General features: G+C 31.3%; 2 protein-coding genes across 5 annotated transcripts in view; one reads left to right on the top strand and one right to left on the bottom strand.

Annotated features, from left to right (window-relative positions):
- Positions 1–712: 712 nt before the first annotated feature.
- On the top strand, positions 713–4637 carry LOC145326710 (beta-1,3-glucan-binding protein-like). The gene is made up of 7 exons (XM_080170085.1): positions 713–900; positions 1246–1350; positions 2029–2093; positions 2381–2586; positions 3015–3146; positions 3758–3928; positions 4245–4637. The coding sequence occupies exons 1-7, from the start codon at positions 821–823 to the stop codon at positions 4566–4568; spliced, it is 1083 nt and encodes a 360-aa protein (XP_080026211.1). The 5' UTR covers positions 713–820; the 3' UTR covers positions 4569–4637.
- A 167-nt stretch (positions 4638–4804) lies between these two features.
- Positions 4805–15989, bottom strand: part of LOC145326707 (proton-coupled amino acid transporter 1-like) — a 51002-nt gene continuing 39817 nt past the window's right edge. For all 4 annotated transcript variants that reach the window (XM_080170076.1, XM_080170075.1, XM_080170078.1 and 1 more), the window contains 19 exons: positions 14245–14297; positions 13997–14037; positions 13781–13843; positions 13274–13352; positions 12471–12510; positions 11962–11980; positions 11541–11659; positions 10840–10928; positions 10533–10594; positions 9977–10043; positions 9549–9645; positions 9178–9242; positions 8816–8840; positions 8276–8355; positions 7777–7867; positions 7122–7176; positions 6077–6175; positions 5582–5630; positions 4805–5163 (listed from right to left, as the gene is read on the bottom strand). In XM_080170076.1, coding sequence (XP_080026202.1) covers positions 5055–5163; positions 5582–5630; positions 6077–6175; positions 7122–7176; positions 7777–7867; positions 8276–8355; positions 8816–8840; positions 9178–9242; positions 9549–9645; positions 9977–10043; positions 10533–10594; positions 10840–10928; positions 11541–11659; positions 11962–11980; positions 12471–12510; positions 13274–13352; positions 13781–13843; positions 13997–14037; positions 14245–14297 — 1302 coding nt within the window. In that variant the 3' untranslated portion in view covers positions 4805–5054. The remainder of the gene's footprint in view (positions 5164–5581; positions 5631–6076; positions 6176–7121; positions 7177–7776; positions 7868–8275; positions 8356–8815; positions 8841–9177; positions 9243–9548; positions 9646–9976; positions 10044–10532; positions 10595–10839; positions 10929–11540; positions 11660–11961; positions 11981–12470; positions 12511–13273; positions 13353–13780; positions 13844–13996; positions 14038–14244; positions 14298–15989) is intronic.

Below are 15989 nucleotides of genomic sequence, written 5' to 3'. Positions count from 1 at the left end.
AGCTACTTCAAAGCAGTCGGTCTCCTATTGATGTTTCATACTGAAATATACCCTAACTGATAGGATTATTGACAAGAAAAATTTGAGTTCTAGCTTTAATAGCAGCTGAGTAAATGTCATTAACCCCATAACGATACAGGCTAAAATAAGAGTTAAGAAAGTAAGGTTGTAGCCTATTTAATTAGATTAGTTGTTTTGCATAATATTATCTATACCTGCTAATATGGTAGGTAGGATTGTAAATCGTATTCTTTTGTGACTTCTTAAAAAAGAATAGCTGGTTTTGTGTATATGTATGTCTAGCAAGCAAACTTTCCAAAATCCTAGGTGAGATTTAGACTACATAAAAAAATTGCAATAAAAAAAAGCATTTTCTCGGTAAAAAGTTTTAATTGTACAAAAATTTACAATCTTCTCATTTACCGGATTTGCTATATTTAGAATAAACAGCTGAACACTTTTTTTGCACTAGTGAAAGTTGATTGATCTTAATTAATTGGCAGTTCTACAATTAGCTAAAATTGACTAACAGTACTTTGCCTTGTTGGCGCACCTCAAAATTTTTGGGTAATCTTTTTTCCCTGCTTTAAATTGTGAAAACTTATTTTGTTTTTTTATGGAGGGGTGGAAGGGGGGTGAAATGGGGCATTTTTACCCATATGCCACATTCGGTTCACACTCCACTGGTTGAAATTACAGTTTCCTCCTGTACAGTATTTTTAACATAAAATTATAAAACAGTACAGAAACAAATAAATGCACAAACAACAAGATAAACTAAAGTTTAGCTGCTTTATCTCCCAGTTTGCAGTTCACCATAATGAAGTTAGCTGCTTTACTGTTGTTTGTTTGTTTTTGTTTTTTGCAACATGGAAAAGCATTTTCTGTCAACAAAACAAGGTAAAAACTAAAATTATACATGCACTAAAAGTATAGAGTAATGCCAGACTAAATTATTTTTTATATTAACTCTTCCAAAATGAATTTGTTTAATTTCTAAATTGAACAAGACTAGTTTCATGAAAACTAATGCCTTTTTAAATGCAATAAAGATTACTGTTCTTTGTCTATAATGTTATGCGATGAATAATATTCTAATGCTATTAGTCAAAGAAAAAAATAAACTCTAATCCAAACTTTAAAGGGAGTTATATACAAACACACACAGGGCTTATTCATGAGAGATAAGTAACCTAACCCTTAAACATGAAAATTCTACTTGTTTGTATTTCAAAACAATTCCAGAGGGGACTTAATATTTGATGAAGAATTCAACGACCTGGATGAGAGTAAATGGACCCACTATGTATCTGGATGGAGAAGTGGCAACTGGGAGTTCCAGTATTACAGGTACAACTTACTAGGCATCATTGTTCTCCTGCTAAGCAATTCATTTTGTTAAAATAGTTAACCTCTATGGAATATAGATTTATTATTTTGGAGTTTTGACAACCTTTCTATATTGCCAAGAAATCTAATTATCATTATGCTGGCATGGACACTACCAGATCCAACCAATTAAGATTCAAGAAAAGAATATTAAGCCAACAAATGAGATAACTTGTATATAAAACTTTAAATACCAGCTCAAAGTCCCCACCCTCGCTGTTGTAATTTGACACAGATAATTAACCTTACAGATCGGAGGGGGGGGCAAAATATGCCCATTTGACCGCTTATTGTCCGATTTTCTAAAAAGTGATCTGACGAATATGACTAGAAATAGATATTTTTTATGAAAAATTAAAGTTACACTTAAAACTTTTAGCTTTAAATTGGCCACTCTACAGCTGTTCTAATATTTAGACCGATAAAAAACGGCTAGGAAGCAGTCTGACAGCCATGACTAGAAATAGTAATTTTCTCTAAAAATGCACATGAACCACCAGAAATTTATCTTATATCTCCATCTGTAACAGGATCCGAGATAGAGGGGGGGGTGCATAATTTGCCCCCCCCCCCCTCCCCTATCTATTAAGTTGCGAATTGGGGCCTGATCTGTAAGGGTTAACTAAATTGTAAATTAAGGAATGATAGAAAGAACAGCTACATTAAAGATGGAGTGCTCCATATTAAAACTTCACTAACAGCAGGTATTAAATACAATTTAATTTTCAATGATTGAGTTTAAATCATGTGATAATTTCATGAAAAGCATCTAAGCTTCAGTATTTCTAAGGAGAGATATATTCAAAGGAATTAAGATTATCTTTAATGTTACTTTTTTAATCATCTAGATTTTCTGAACACATCTACAAATCGTAAACTTAGTAACCCCATCGTCAATAAAGCTATCGTATAATTCCCATCAAATAAACTACACGCATGCTCCATCAGTGAATATTTTTTTATTTCTTATTCAAAATTTAACTTATTCTAGATGAATATGGTGAAGATTTTTTGTACTCTGGAACGCTGGACCTGTGGGATCAGGGTTGCCAGGAAAGCTGGAACATTGCTGATGGATGTGTCATGACTGCTGTTGGTGACTTTATCATCAACCCCATCCAGTCGGCAAAGCTGATTTCACAATCTAAGTTCAAGTTTAAGTTTGGAACTGTTGAAATAAGAGCTCAGATGCCCAGGGCAAGTTTGAAGTTTATTTTTATGTCCATCTTAATTTTTACTTTCAGAAAAATACTGTAACAATCCTATTATATAAATTAGACAAGTTTTTTTTAAAATACAATTTCAATTACCCATGAACTTATTAAGTTTTCCATTTCATGAAAAGCCCAACAAAAGACCTAAATTAGCTGTACTTGTAGTCTTATGTATTAATTAACTTATATCTTTGGATGGCTTAAGGTTGTTTAACTGTCCTCCATCTCATAGATGCTACGGGCGCAGAATTGAGTCTAAATTATATAATTATAAAGTTTTTTTCTTAACTCAAATATGTTGAAAAATGAAGGTCCACATGTGCTGTTCTTTTTAAACAGCTACATAAATATATTTGGATGGTTAAGACTATTGTTGTTTCGCAAAAAAATATAAATGTTTGATATCTGTAGGGAGACTGGTTATGGCCAGCCCTGTGGCTGATGCCAGATCAGAAGGTGTACGGATGGTGGCCTACCTCCGGAGAAATAGACATGTGTGAGACAAGAGGCAGTACTGATCTCAAGTGTAACAACCATTATGTTGTAAGAAGTTTTAATTATCGATAGGGGATTTCAGCTAACTCATTTTAAGAATTTTCTTTTGCTTATTTCTTTTTCAATTATTCTTACTATCCCATATAGACAATTATCCATAAACCAAGTTTGGTCATACTTTAGACCAGCTGAATTTAAATTTTTTCTATATTTTGATTTGAGTCTAAATTCTAAAGTAAAACATTAAAGGTGAAGGGGTTAAATAACTGTATGTCCCAACCCCAAGGACTCTGTGCATGCAGACTTTCGATTGGGTCTTTAACAATCAACAAATAGAATCAAGAATATTAACATAGCCAAGTCGCTTCAAAAGAGCAGAAAGCAATTTGCTAGCAAACATAAAAGGTCCCCAACAGAGGGATCCAGAATTTAAAGAATTATTAATTGTCCAAATACCAGGGTTGAGATCAGGGACCTAAAAGGATAAGACAATAACAGATAAATTGATGTTGAAAACCCCTATATATGATTACCCCAACTTGAGAATAAAATTATTGGTGGAAAAGTGTAGTTTTTTGAAAATAAGGGGGTTAAAAAGCAACTTTCAGAAATAATGAAAAATGAGTTAATTGTGTATCTTGATTTTAATTTAATTTCAGGGGATACAAAGGGCAGCCTCAACTCTGCACTGGGGTCCATCTTCTTCACAGAATGGATTCCATAAGACCCACTGGGAGAAACAGTTGGATGGCACAGACTTTGCTTCTGAATTTCATCTGTACCAAATGGAATGGACTGATGAGGGCATCGCATTTCTTATTGATAATGAGGTATGTCATTATTTGTATTAGTCCTTAAAAATCAAACTTAGCCTTAATAAATTTGCATTAAATCTTCTAATTATTCATTAGAGATTAGTTGCTATGCTTTTTTCTCATTAATTGTTTCAGTATATAAAGATCAAATAATGTAATACATAAAACCAGGTCAACCCTATCGCTTGACAGGACTAGAGGACGCTAGAAAGAACTAAATCAAAAATTTTTTACAAAAAATTAATAGTTGCCTGTAATAATTAGTAAGCTTATAATCAACTAAATTTACAAATTTAAAAAGATATCTTTTCAATTTCTTATTATTTCACAGATTCTTGGAACAGTATCTCCACCTGAAGGAGGATTCTGGGAGCTTGGAGGATTCAATGGAGACAACCCCTGGGCAGATGGAACTCACATGGCTCCATTTGACCAGGAATTCTACTTCATTCTAAACCTGGCAGTTGGGGGAAATTTTTTCCCTAATGGTTGCAAGAATGGATATGGTGACATGCCCTGGAAATGCTGTAATGTTCCTGGATCCATGAAGAGCTTCTGGGAGGCCAGAGATGACTGGTTGCCAACCTGGAACAATCTCCAGGATGAAGAAAGCGCCCTGAAGATCGACTACATTAAAGTTTGGTCCTTGGCTTAATGAAATAACAAGATAATCTTGTGCTTTTAATAAGCGTAAAATAGCTTTTCATGTATAGGTTTTTAAACTTCTAAATAAATTTTGAACTAATATACACCAAAACATTCTGACTTTATTCTTCAAGTTATTTTTCCATTACTTTAAAAAAATGAAATCTTATTATAAGAACCGCAAATTTTCAAAGAGAGAGTCATCAGACATTCTATTTAAAGCCAAAAATCTATGGAAAAAACAGATATATTAAAACATTTATTTTATTAAGAAAATATATTTTATTAAATATAAAGACTTCACAGAAATCTAGTCATTAAAGTCTACATAACAAAAGAAAAAAAGTATGAGATAAAAATAAAATATGTACATTTTGTCATATGTAAAGAACTGGTAAATGATTAAAAGCTAATACTTTAAAATTATTAAGTATTCTAAATTGTTACCTTTTACCTAACCTAACTAATAAAAATATTTCACATTAGAACAAGAATGTTATTCTTCTCCATGCTGGAAGTTATGAATGATATCCTGTAATGATATGTATGTACCAATGACACACCCAAGGAAGCCAATAGTGAACACAATAATGTTCTTAATACTCCTAAACACAACATGTATTAATTAATGAGTTGCTGTGCTACTTAGTAGTCAGTTGTTAATTTAATTAATTGAAACAAAGACAATAACCTCCAAAGGTATAAAAATGATGAGCTAAACATAAAAGACATGAATTAAGAGATAAAGAAAGAGAGAGAGAAAAAAAGAAATTTTTAGATAAAGACAGATAGAGTAGAAAATAAAATGGGCAAGATTTGAATTGTACATAGTTTAAAATAGGAAAAAATCTAGTTAGGTTTGTGGTACCCTCTCCCAGAGAAGCAACCATTCTATCCTTTGGTACAAACAAACACACTTAGATCCTTTTACTGTTATATAAGGAATTGTTCTAGTTTAACTGATTTTTTCATATAATTGCTGCGCTACATATTGGCCTAATTGTTAAATTCTAAAAATCTCACCTGTAGATAAACTTTCCTCTTGAATCTGTGTTCCAATGTGCTGTGGAATCTAAAAAAATACATATAAGTACAGATTAAACCAAGGACGATAAAGTTTAATAGTAACTACGCTCAAAGATACAAAATAATTCAGCCTAGCCTAAGATTTCCCCTGAGCGTAATTGGTGGATGGACGAACCTACGGACATACTAGGATATAGGGAAGATGCGTTTTGTACATAAAATTGCAAACACATAAAAAATCTTATATTTATCGATATATTCAGGTTTTTCTCTGGTCTCGGCAGCTACGTGTCAGCCTTACTGAAATCAACCTTTTACAAGTATAAAAATCAGCTGGAAGTCTAAACTTGACCAATATATGACAATCCCTATTTTTTTTAAATCTTCAAAACATGCAAACGGGTTTAAATTTAAGGATTAGTCGCGTCTGACATACGGCTGCCGAGACATGATTTTGCTTCTTTATGGGGGGACAAACCCTACTAAAATTACCTATCAAAGCAGGGGCCATAAGAGACAGGGTGGACATCTTGACAGCTCCAAGAAGTGACACAAGTAGGTCCAACCAAGGTACAGTGGCAGCTAATCCCACTGAAATATGAAAATTTTCATTAAAATACTGAATATTATGGGTTTTGGGTATAGTCCCTTTCGTGACATAAAAGCCATTTTAAAAATACGACAAATTCGCCCCATAAGAAGCGATGTCACGAAAAGGACTATTCCCAATATTATTTTACTGTGCAAGCGGCTACGCCTCAATTTTCAGAGGGTTGAATAAAGGGCAGCCTAAATGTTTAAATATAAAAAAATAGCCTAAGACCATCCTGGGACCTAGCTTCCATAAAAGGAGAACTTAATTAATTATATCCTTCAGACAAAAACCTTACTACTTTATATAATAGAATGGTCTGGTAATCAATTGCCTTAAACCACCTTAAAGCCTACACTAAGCTTCCCTGAAACCCACAACTAAACCCATCCAGAGAACCATTGCTTACAACAACAACAAAAACTTTTGTAAACTGTAAGTTGCGGGCTCGGCCCTACACAAAGAATGGGAAGGGAGGAGTCAGAATAGCCTAAATCCTTCCCAGTTATAGTTTGCTTTAGTTCTTTTGTGTTAGTTAGTAGGTTTGTATGTATGTTAGTAATGCTTTATTAATCTGTCTGTGTGTAACAAAGAATCTCGCAAACCACTGAACCAACATGGTTCTCCTTTACAGGGTAGCTTCTCATAGGTCCTGGGAAGGTTTATTACTAAACTATTTTGATGTAGGGTACAAAACCACCCTCCCGCTCTCAAGGGCTCCAAAGTGGCATAGCCTCTAGTATATAATAAAATGAAAAATATTACATATAAAAACAGTGAGTAGAATTCTATTGAGGTAGTCAACAATATAATATAAAATGTTACATGTAAAAACAGTGAGTAGAATTCTAGGGAGGTAGTCAACAATATAATAAACAATATTACATGTAAAAACAGTGAGTAGAATTCTAGTGAGATAGTCAACAATATAATAAACAATATTACATGTAAAAACAGTGAGTAGAATTCTAGTGAGGTAGTCAACAGTCAGGTACATTCTACAAATATTCAATCTTATACATAAAGGATTCTCAGGGAGAAAGGGAACATTATACTGAAAATTATACTGACCCAAATGTTATAAACACGTTCTGTAATTCCTTGGATCAACACTGTAAATTTTGTGTGAACCATAATTACATTTCAGGGAAACTGTACTAGTTATTATCATTCTATCAAAACTCGCTTACTTTTATCTAATTGAATTAAATAGGATTCGGACTTATTCTGGAAAAAATTATTTAGGTAATAATGCAAAATCTTCAAAAGTGTGTATCCCCAAATTAAAAAAAAAAAATTTATTTATCCCCCCCCTCCCCCCTCCTCATAAAAGATGTACCCCCAAAGATTTTACCATTGTATATAATGTTTTTGGAGGTAAGTTTCCCCTAAAAATACTCTCTCAAATACTGCCCCAATTAGGAATTACGTTCCTTTCCCCTAATAAAAAAAGCTCGGACGTCCTTGGTACTTCTTTTACAATTAGTTAGGATTCAATCTCACTATTAGTGTTGAATGGATTATTGGGCTATATAGGTTACATATTGGATTTAAAAGAATAAAAACAACAGAAGGCAAAAGAAGAAAAGATTGAATTCCTGTCAGAAACTCTTGGTTTAATAATATTGGGTCCAATGATGTCCATGACCACATAGAACTGCAGGGCATACGAGAAAAATATCGCCAAACTGTTCATGATATACATATTTCTTTCATTTTTAAATATTGTTATCATTTTAAATGATGAATTTAAATTTCAATTAATTCTCATATAAAAATATCAGATGTTTTTCTGTCTGTCTGTCTGTCTGTAGCTTTGGTTCTCGCTAACCGCTGGACTGAAACGGTTCTCTTTACAGTGAAGATTCTTAAAGGTACGGTTTTTAACTATTTTTGTAAAGGTTACCAAGTGTACCTCTACCCTCCCAAGAAAAATCCCCCTAAAATATACGTTTTTTTAAATAAAATTGTTTGACATACTACCCCCACCCCCCTACCCTTTCATCAATGCCCCTATAGGCCTCTAGGAGCGTAGCCGCTATTTATGTAAAAGTATAAGGACAATGTGTATAGCAAATTTTCTGAAAGAAATATTCCTGAACATGAGAAGTGAGGATTGGGCCAGCAAATCATTTTGAGGCAGGTTCAGGGTAATACTGCTTGCTACTTCTGCTCCATACTATATAGTTAGATAGATGTCAAAGATAGCTGATAGATAGATAAAGAGATGGATGGTCACACAATCATGGTAATGCTGCTAGCTACATACTAAATAGATAGATATCATTTGTAGATAGATTAATAGATAATCAGATAGATGGACATACAATCATACTATTTTATCATTTTCAGGGATGTTTAGCGTAATTCTGCTTGTTACTTCAGCTCCATACTAAGAGGCTAAACAAATAGATGGATAGATGAAATGATTAATAAATTGATAGATAAATAAACAGATAGATAGATAAAATATAAAAAAGTTAATGAGATAGAGAGATATACAGGCGGGATGGCAAAAAAAATGATTTGATAAAATATGAAACATTGCATCTAAATTACTGTTACTACGTACTTAAGGACGAACGAACTGACATATCCTAATCATTGAGTAGCCCCACTACTAATTAAAATTAACTCACCTTCAAATAACCAAAGAATCCCATGCTAAAACAAACACAAATTATTAGTTAGAAATTTATTGACAATACTGAGGTACTACAAATTATCAGTCTTTATTACAAAAAAAATATAGCAAAATTACTACTTTTCTATGATTGTATGTATCCAGGGATAAGACAATGGAAAATAATTGTACATTCCCATAGAAGAAAACTAAAATTACCACTTTTGAAGAATAAATTATTGGTTGAAAAGTTAAGTCACTAGAAGTTTGGAACCAATTAATCAAACTTCAATATAAGTACCCAAAGTTCCGAACTAACCAACAAAATAACATATGTTATAAAACTTTGGATATCAATGTAATTTACTGACAACATACCTAATATAAAGACAGGCAATGATGACCATGGAAACATTGAGCACACCAGCCCAACCAAGCATATCCTGTTCAAGCATTAATCATTACCATGCACAGTAAGAACTTTCAGATAAATGTTTCGTAATAAGTTAGTTTTCTGTTGAATACAATAGATTTATTTCCCTTTATGGTCAATCAGAAACAATAATCTGTCAAACAAAGAAATTCAAATAGATAGAGCTGACATGTTATATAGACAGAATGAAACAATAACTGCTTTTTCGTGTACACTTTCTAACCAATAAAGTGGTCGGATTGTTCCTACACTGTGTTCCTATAGCTCCTAGTTAGGAATGTCCATCTACACTTTTATAATTAATAATTAAAATGACCTGTTTGTTTGTCATCTGATTCTCGATAGGAAGGACAACGCTGATTCCCTCAAATGCAAAAATAGCGGTTCCAAAAAAGATTGGGAATTTAGCAAAACTGAAATGTAAAAGATTATCTTTAACAATAACAATTATGCCTACCATTAGCGCAGCAATAAAAATACAACAGTATTTAGTATAAATATGTATAGACAATTAATGGTTTGCAATTGTTAAATCTACACTATGATCAACTTAGCGTAATTTTCTTTTATTTATAAAATATTTTCTCTTTTTATGACCACTGAACATAAGCTCTTTAACTCATTTTGACTGGTTTTACATCTATGATTTTTTGGGGCTTCGATTATTATCGATGTTGTTTTTATAAATAATGTGAAAATTTTAAACGAATAGGACATATTTACATATTATTACAAGTACATCACCTTCCAAAGGCAGGCACAGAAGAGGTTTCAGGAAGAGGGGTGGCAAAGATGTAATAAAAGATTATTCCTGAAAACAAATAAACAAAAGATAAATCAAGCGAAACTATTATGTCTGTCTATTGGTAATCTTTGTGCTTTAAGTTTTTCTTATACGTTTTTTTTTAACTTTTTGCCTTTTCATATTTCCGGTACTTGCAGTAATAATTGGTATAATAAATAATAATTTGGCATAATAAATTGATAATAAAATTTGGATAGAAGTTAAAAAAAGGTCGTTATTATTACTAAGACAACCCCTTCCCCCACCCCCGGAAAAAAAATTTAATGATGGAAAGAAAACGAAGTAAGCGGTTTCGTCGTATATTCCCAGTAGCTTAGGATAGGTTATTTTAGGTTAGGATAGGTAAATGTTAATGATTATCCGCAGGGCTAAAGCCACCCGGCCACAGGGGCTAAAAGAAGAAGACTACTGTGAAAGTACGACGAAGCCCGCTACTTTGTTTCATTTAATTGATCAAAAATTTATTTTGGCGTTGGTAACAGTTGGAATACTAACCTAATCCAACAAACTCTAGAATGTTGGCAACTACAGATAGTGGTGATAAATATTTCAGGTTTCTAAAACAAAAGTTTAAAAAATTATTAATAGCGATGATTTTAAATTGATAAAAAAAATATTTTAATTAGGCATTTTAAGTTTTTAAAGTGTTTTAAAGGTAATTTTATAGACATACACTAGATTTAAGTAAAGAAAGTTGAAATAACCCCAAAAACAACAACATTGGATAGTAATTCGACCATAAAAATATGTTACAATATGTTGCAAGATGGAACAGATAGGATACCAGTAAAAAAAACTATACCTGACTAGACAGGTGAGTGTTACTGGTATCAGCAATATGGCAATATAGATCCTGTAGTTCCAGCCAGGGCTTAAATAAGTTTCTACAACCTGAAAAATAACATTATTCATTTTAAATATTTGTTGTTATTTGAAACAGCTGAAAATTAAATGAGATTTTTTAATCAGGATGATAAAATCCATAAAAGCGAAGATCTCAAATCAGACGGTAGGATAAGTGAACATTAACACTTAAATAGTAGAATATAAATCTATAAGTTTAAGCAAAATTGTAAATAGATTTTTTGCATAATTGCGCAAATACAAACTGTTTAAAAACATACTTAATACAAAAACTTGCTGTAAAAAAGTTAAAATGAGCATGATTTCAATGACGTACTAACTTTCTTGTAACGAATAAATAGTTGTTTTGCCTTCTAAATCATATCCTTAAGGGCCGTTTATTTGTTTTGTTTTTTTACGGTAGCTTTTCTCCTATTTCTAGTCCCTGCCTAACCCTGTGGGGTAATCACCTAACCCAATATAACCTAACCTAAGATAATAACCTAACAAAAGCTATTTTAAAGATACGACAAATCGCCCCTCAAGGGGCGTTGCCATGAAAGAGACTATTCCCGACAATTCTAATATTCCTAAGAGCTATTCGTACGTACGAACAGGCCCTAATTTTATAAAAGCTTTGTTTTTAAAAAAAATTCTTACTGGCATAATATTTTGTGCTACAAAGAGGATATAAACAGCATTGCTTCCAATTTGAGACATGCACAGAAATATATTGATCAAACGGCCAAAACCTTTGGCACACTTCGCCCATCTTCCACCTAAAGAAAATTTAGTAATTTTAATTTTTGTGTGAGTGTCACAAAAGATCTCATAGTTTGGGACTAGCTGTGGAGGGGAGTACGGCACTGTCCCCACTCCAACCCTCCCCTAAAAAAACGTCTTTTTCAAAAAGGAATTAACCTAATATCTTAAATGCTTTTGGTAATTTACATTAAAATATTTTTTTAAATCGCTTTGAAAGGTATTTACGTCCGTCTGTCGCGAATGAAAAAAAAATAAGCTTAGTATTGGTGCATTTCTTTAAAAAAATAATTGTTTAAATTTACATATAAAAACTTACCAGCCTCTTCAAAGGACGCCTAAAATGAAAAAATGGGTAAAGTTTAAAGGTGCTAAAATACGTACATATTAATATATTAATTTTTAGAAAGATATGTAGATAAATTAAAATACATATGTATTCTTATTACCGCAAAAAGCAAAGAAAAAATCTTTTTACAGTTTTAGGTAAAGAATTTATTTCAAGACTGAGAGCAAAAGCATAATAATTAAGAAATGAGATTTATGAATTAGAAGTAAGGTAGCCCTTTAAGTACGTTCGAATGGAGAGACTCTTTGTTTTACAACTAATTTAAACTTTAAAAATTGAATAGACTACAAAATTTATTGACCCATAACTTTTTTGGATGGTGAAGTCGAAATAAATTTTGCGACACTTTACCCACCTACTTAAATATCCAGGACTTCTATGTAGTCCTTATTCTCGTTAAATAATTTTAGGTACGTGTAGACGTACTGATTTATCCTAGTTATAAAGTATCTGCGCTATTAAAAAATAAATGTGAAAACCTGAGCGGTATCCGCGTAGTCTAAAAACTCAACATCAGATCTGAAATACAGTTTGACTTTAGAAAAATGTTTAATTGGCACACTTTTTCAGGACTTCAAACTTATAGGGATAAAGGGATAAGTGCGGTGGATTATAAAAAATTCCTCTCGGTAATGAAATTAAATTAATCCCCTGTCATATTAAAATAACTGTATGCAATGTTACTTTGTTTTCCAATTTCCTGATTCAACTCTTTCTCAAGAATTTCTCAAGTCAACAAATAAGATATAAAGATTGTTGTTTAGAATCAATTCTCTCTAAAAATCTGAATAATGCTTATAGAAAATACATTTTTATCTAAACTTATATCATTGATACACTAATTTTAAACATAATTGTTAAAATGGATCCAATTGTAACTCATAATTATACATAAAGTTTTATATAAATGTTGCATGTTTAGCCAAGAGTGCTCTACATGGAGCATTCTGTAGAGCCATCAAATTTTATATAGTGAAACAACTTTTTTTACTTCAATTTTGTTTATCTATAACTTTTATACTTTTGCAATCTTCAGAAAGATACAAATGATTTTTACAAAACAAATTAAAAGATTTTATCAACATATTTATTCTTTAAGTTTTACATATATGTATAATATATGTATTAACAGGGGTACATATGTAGCTTGATAACATGAAAGGAAACAAGAGTTGTAGATTAATTTAACTGCTAAACTTCATACTATTTACTCGTTACCAAGATATAAAAACATGAATTTTTGTGTTATTTCATCCCTATACATAAGTGCTACAAAGCTTACCTTTTGCTAACTATAGATTGCGCAGCAATGACAAGAGTGTGCATACAATGAATTGTCACCACCGCCACAAATATCATTCCTAAGAGAGATTTTTAGGTTTAGAACAGGGGGTTTTGTACAAGGAATATGGGAATTAAAGGTATGTAATGGAAATGGGGTAAAAGCCTCCTATTTTTTGTAATCATGTAATGTTAAATGATAATTTTCTAGTTAAAAGTAAAATAAATATGTGTAATGGACACTATCAAGCCCTTGCATGAAATCGAAATAACATCGACAATAAAGGAAAAGACTAAATTACCACCCCCCCCCCCCCCCCACTCTCTAAATTGTTGATGTGTAAGGTTTTAGATAAGTTTTTTTAAGTTCAAAAGAGCCTCATCACAGAGTTAGAACTCCAGGGGAGGCTTTAAAGTCAGAAGTTGGGGTAGGCTGCGATAAAAAGATTTAATTTTCAGGCTTTTTACAATATCCTTTAAAAAAATAATAAAGAAATTCTAAATTTACCTAGAATGCCTCCAAAAAGTCCAGCATTGCTTATAGCAATTGGCATAGTCAAAACTCCAATTCCTAAAATAATATTTTTTAAATTGTATAAAAAAGAGGATGTCTGTTTGTACTGAAGTATCTACATAGTTAAACAGTATAATAAATTATACTTCTATAAAGTTAAAAATAATTTCTATATGTAAGAATACTAAAAGTAATAGTAAAAAATATTACCTATATTACCCTTCAAAAGATGAATAATGGTTTCTGTGTTTCTAAAAAATTAAGATATCACCAAAAAAATTAAACTGCTTTTTTAGAATTCAAATCAGAGGCTTAAAATAAGATGTCAATATATAGAAAAGTTCATTCAAGGTCTGAAATCGATTTAATGATTTTTTAAAATGATTAGGGCTATCCGTAATTTAAGGGACACAACCTAAATGTAGAAAGCATTCAATAAAAAAACCCTCAAAACTTACGAGATTGTGTGACATTTCAAATCATCTGAATCTTCCGAATACTCTTCAGAAACCTAAAATTAAACAAATTCATTGTAGCAAGCTACTCTATTATTATAAAGGTCAAACTGCGAATATAAATTTCTAGTCTAATAATTTATTTGTGATGAATGTTATTTGATGCAAGAAATTTAGCTTGCTATCCTTGTTTCAATTCAAAATACTGTTTTCACCAGTCATATCGTTAGTTTCAAAAATTAATTTACGGCTTCAAAATATTAAAATTGGTGCCAAATATTGCTAAATTCCCTCATTTTCATACTGGGGGTTAAACGTGTGAAAGAAAGGGGTTAAATAGGTATTTGATAAATATTGAAATAGCTATACATTTTCATACGGCCAGGATATCGTTGTAAATCACTAATTATCCCTTTCAAAAACTTAGCTAGACCGTTTGATTTTATTGGGCAATTTGAGTTTTTTAAAAAATAGTGGATTTCTCAAATAAAATAGCCTGTTCATATGATCACGGAACCTTCGCATATTTCTAGCAAAAGTTTTTTTTTGTTGGCTTTTGTCTGAAGCTTAACATTAATAAATACATAAATTTTTAAAAGCAAAAAAGAAAGATAAATATACGAATTAAACTATAAGAAGCTACCCTGTAAAGGTCAGCTAGATCAAAACAGACGCACACACGCACATTCAACATTTAAAATTTGTGCCGTGTTGTTATTTTTGTTTTTTTGGTCAGTAGCTTAAGATTAAGAAATATCTGAACTAGTATCCTATTCACGCTTGGTTTTTTATTAAATGAATAAGTTAGGGTACAATGTTTGGCACTTTCAATATAAGTAAATGATAATAAAAAACCCATAGAATGCGATAATAACTTCAGAAAAATCGAAGAAAATAGTTTTAATACTTAATTAACGTTTTTAAGTTTTTCTTCAAAAAGTTTAGATAAGATGCCTTTAAAAGTCGTCTATGATTTTGTCAGGGATAAAAATGTAACTTTAAAATAAGAATTACAACATATTTTTTCAATTAGTACAAAGTAAAATTTTGAACATTTTATTGATCAGTATATTTTTTAAAATGTGAAGTAGAAACCTGAATATTTTATCATGAAAATTGTGTTATGATTTGATTGTCTGCTAGATTACAAGAAAAAAGATACTGACAGTACTTGTTGGTTCTTTAAAAATAATTAGGTAGATTACTATCAGAACCCCTCTTTTTGCAACGTTATTTCAATAGAACAGAGCCGTAGTCTTAGTGTACTCAATATCTAGACAGCCAACCATTGTTTTAGAATTGTTCAATTTTTTTAACTTCTGATAAAAACAGAATTAATGGTATTTTTGTAAATATCATACCTCCAAGAAATGGCTATACTTCCCAATCATATGTTGTGTGATATTTAAGAGGAATTATTTTGATATAATGTCATTAAAATATTCGTTAAAAAAAGTGCTATTCTAGCTTATACTTTACATTTTAATGTGTATGATAATTCAAATAAAAGATAATGAAGATTTATATTATATTTAATTGTTATAATTATAAAGAAAAACCTGGAAACAGTAAAAAACTGACTTTATTTTATTGACGTAGGGAAAATTTTGTCAAATATTTGAATAAAAAAACAATATAAGACAAAATAAATTATTTTTAATATAGTCACAAAAAGGCTTAATGAGTTTAGGAAATATTTCATTCACTAATCATGTCATTTAAACTCTATTACAAAGAATACAGTGTAA

This window comes from Acartia tonsa, chromosome 8 (assembly GCF_053477335.1).
Source record: "Acartia tonsa isolate MP-2025a chromosome 8, ASM5347733v1, whole genome shotgun sequence".
NCBI lineage: Eukaryota > Metazoa > Arthropoda > Copepoda > Calanoida > Acartiidae > Acartia > Acartia tonsa.
The sequence above is the reverse complement of the archived record's forward strand: the minus strand, read 5'-3'. Positions and strand labels throughout refer to the sequence as shown.

Bases quoted from the DNA above. Each gene is read 5' to 3' on its own strand.
- LOC145326710 (XM_080170085.1), top strand. From the start codon at position 821: ATGAAGTTAGCTGCTTTACTGTTGTTTGTTTGTTTTTGTTTTTTGCAA. The intron at 2,587-3,014 runs GCAAGTTTGAAG...TGATATCTGTAG, and splicing joins TAAGAGCTCAGATGCCCAGG to GGAGACTGGTTATGGCCAGC. The intron at 3,147-3,757 runs GTAAGAAGTTTT...ATTTAATTTCAG, and splicing joins AGTGTAACAACCATTATGTT to GGGATACAAAGGGCAGCCTC.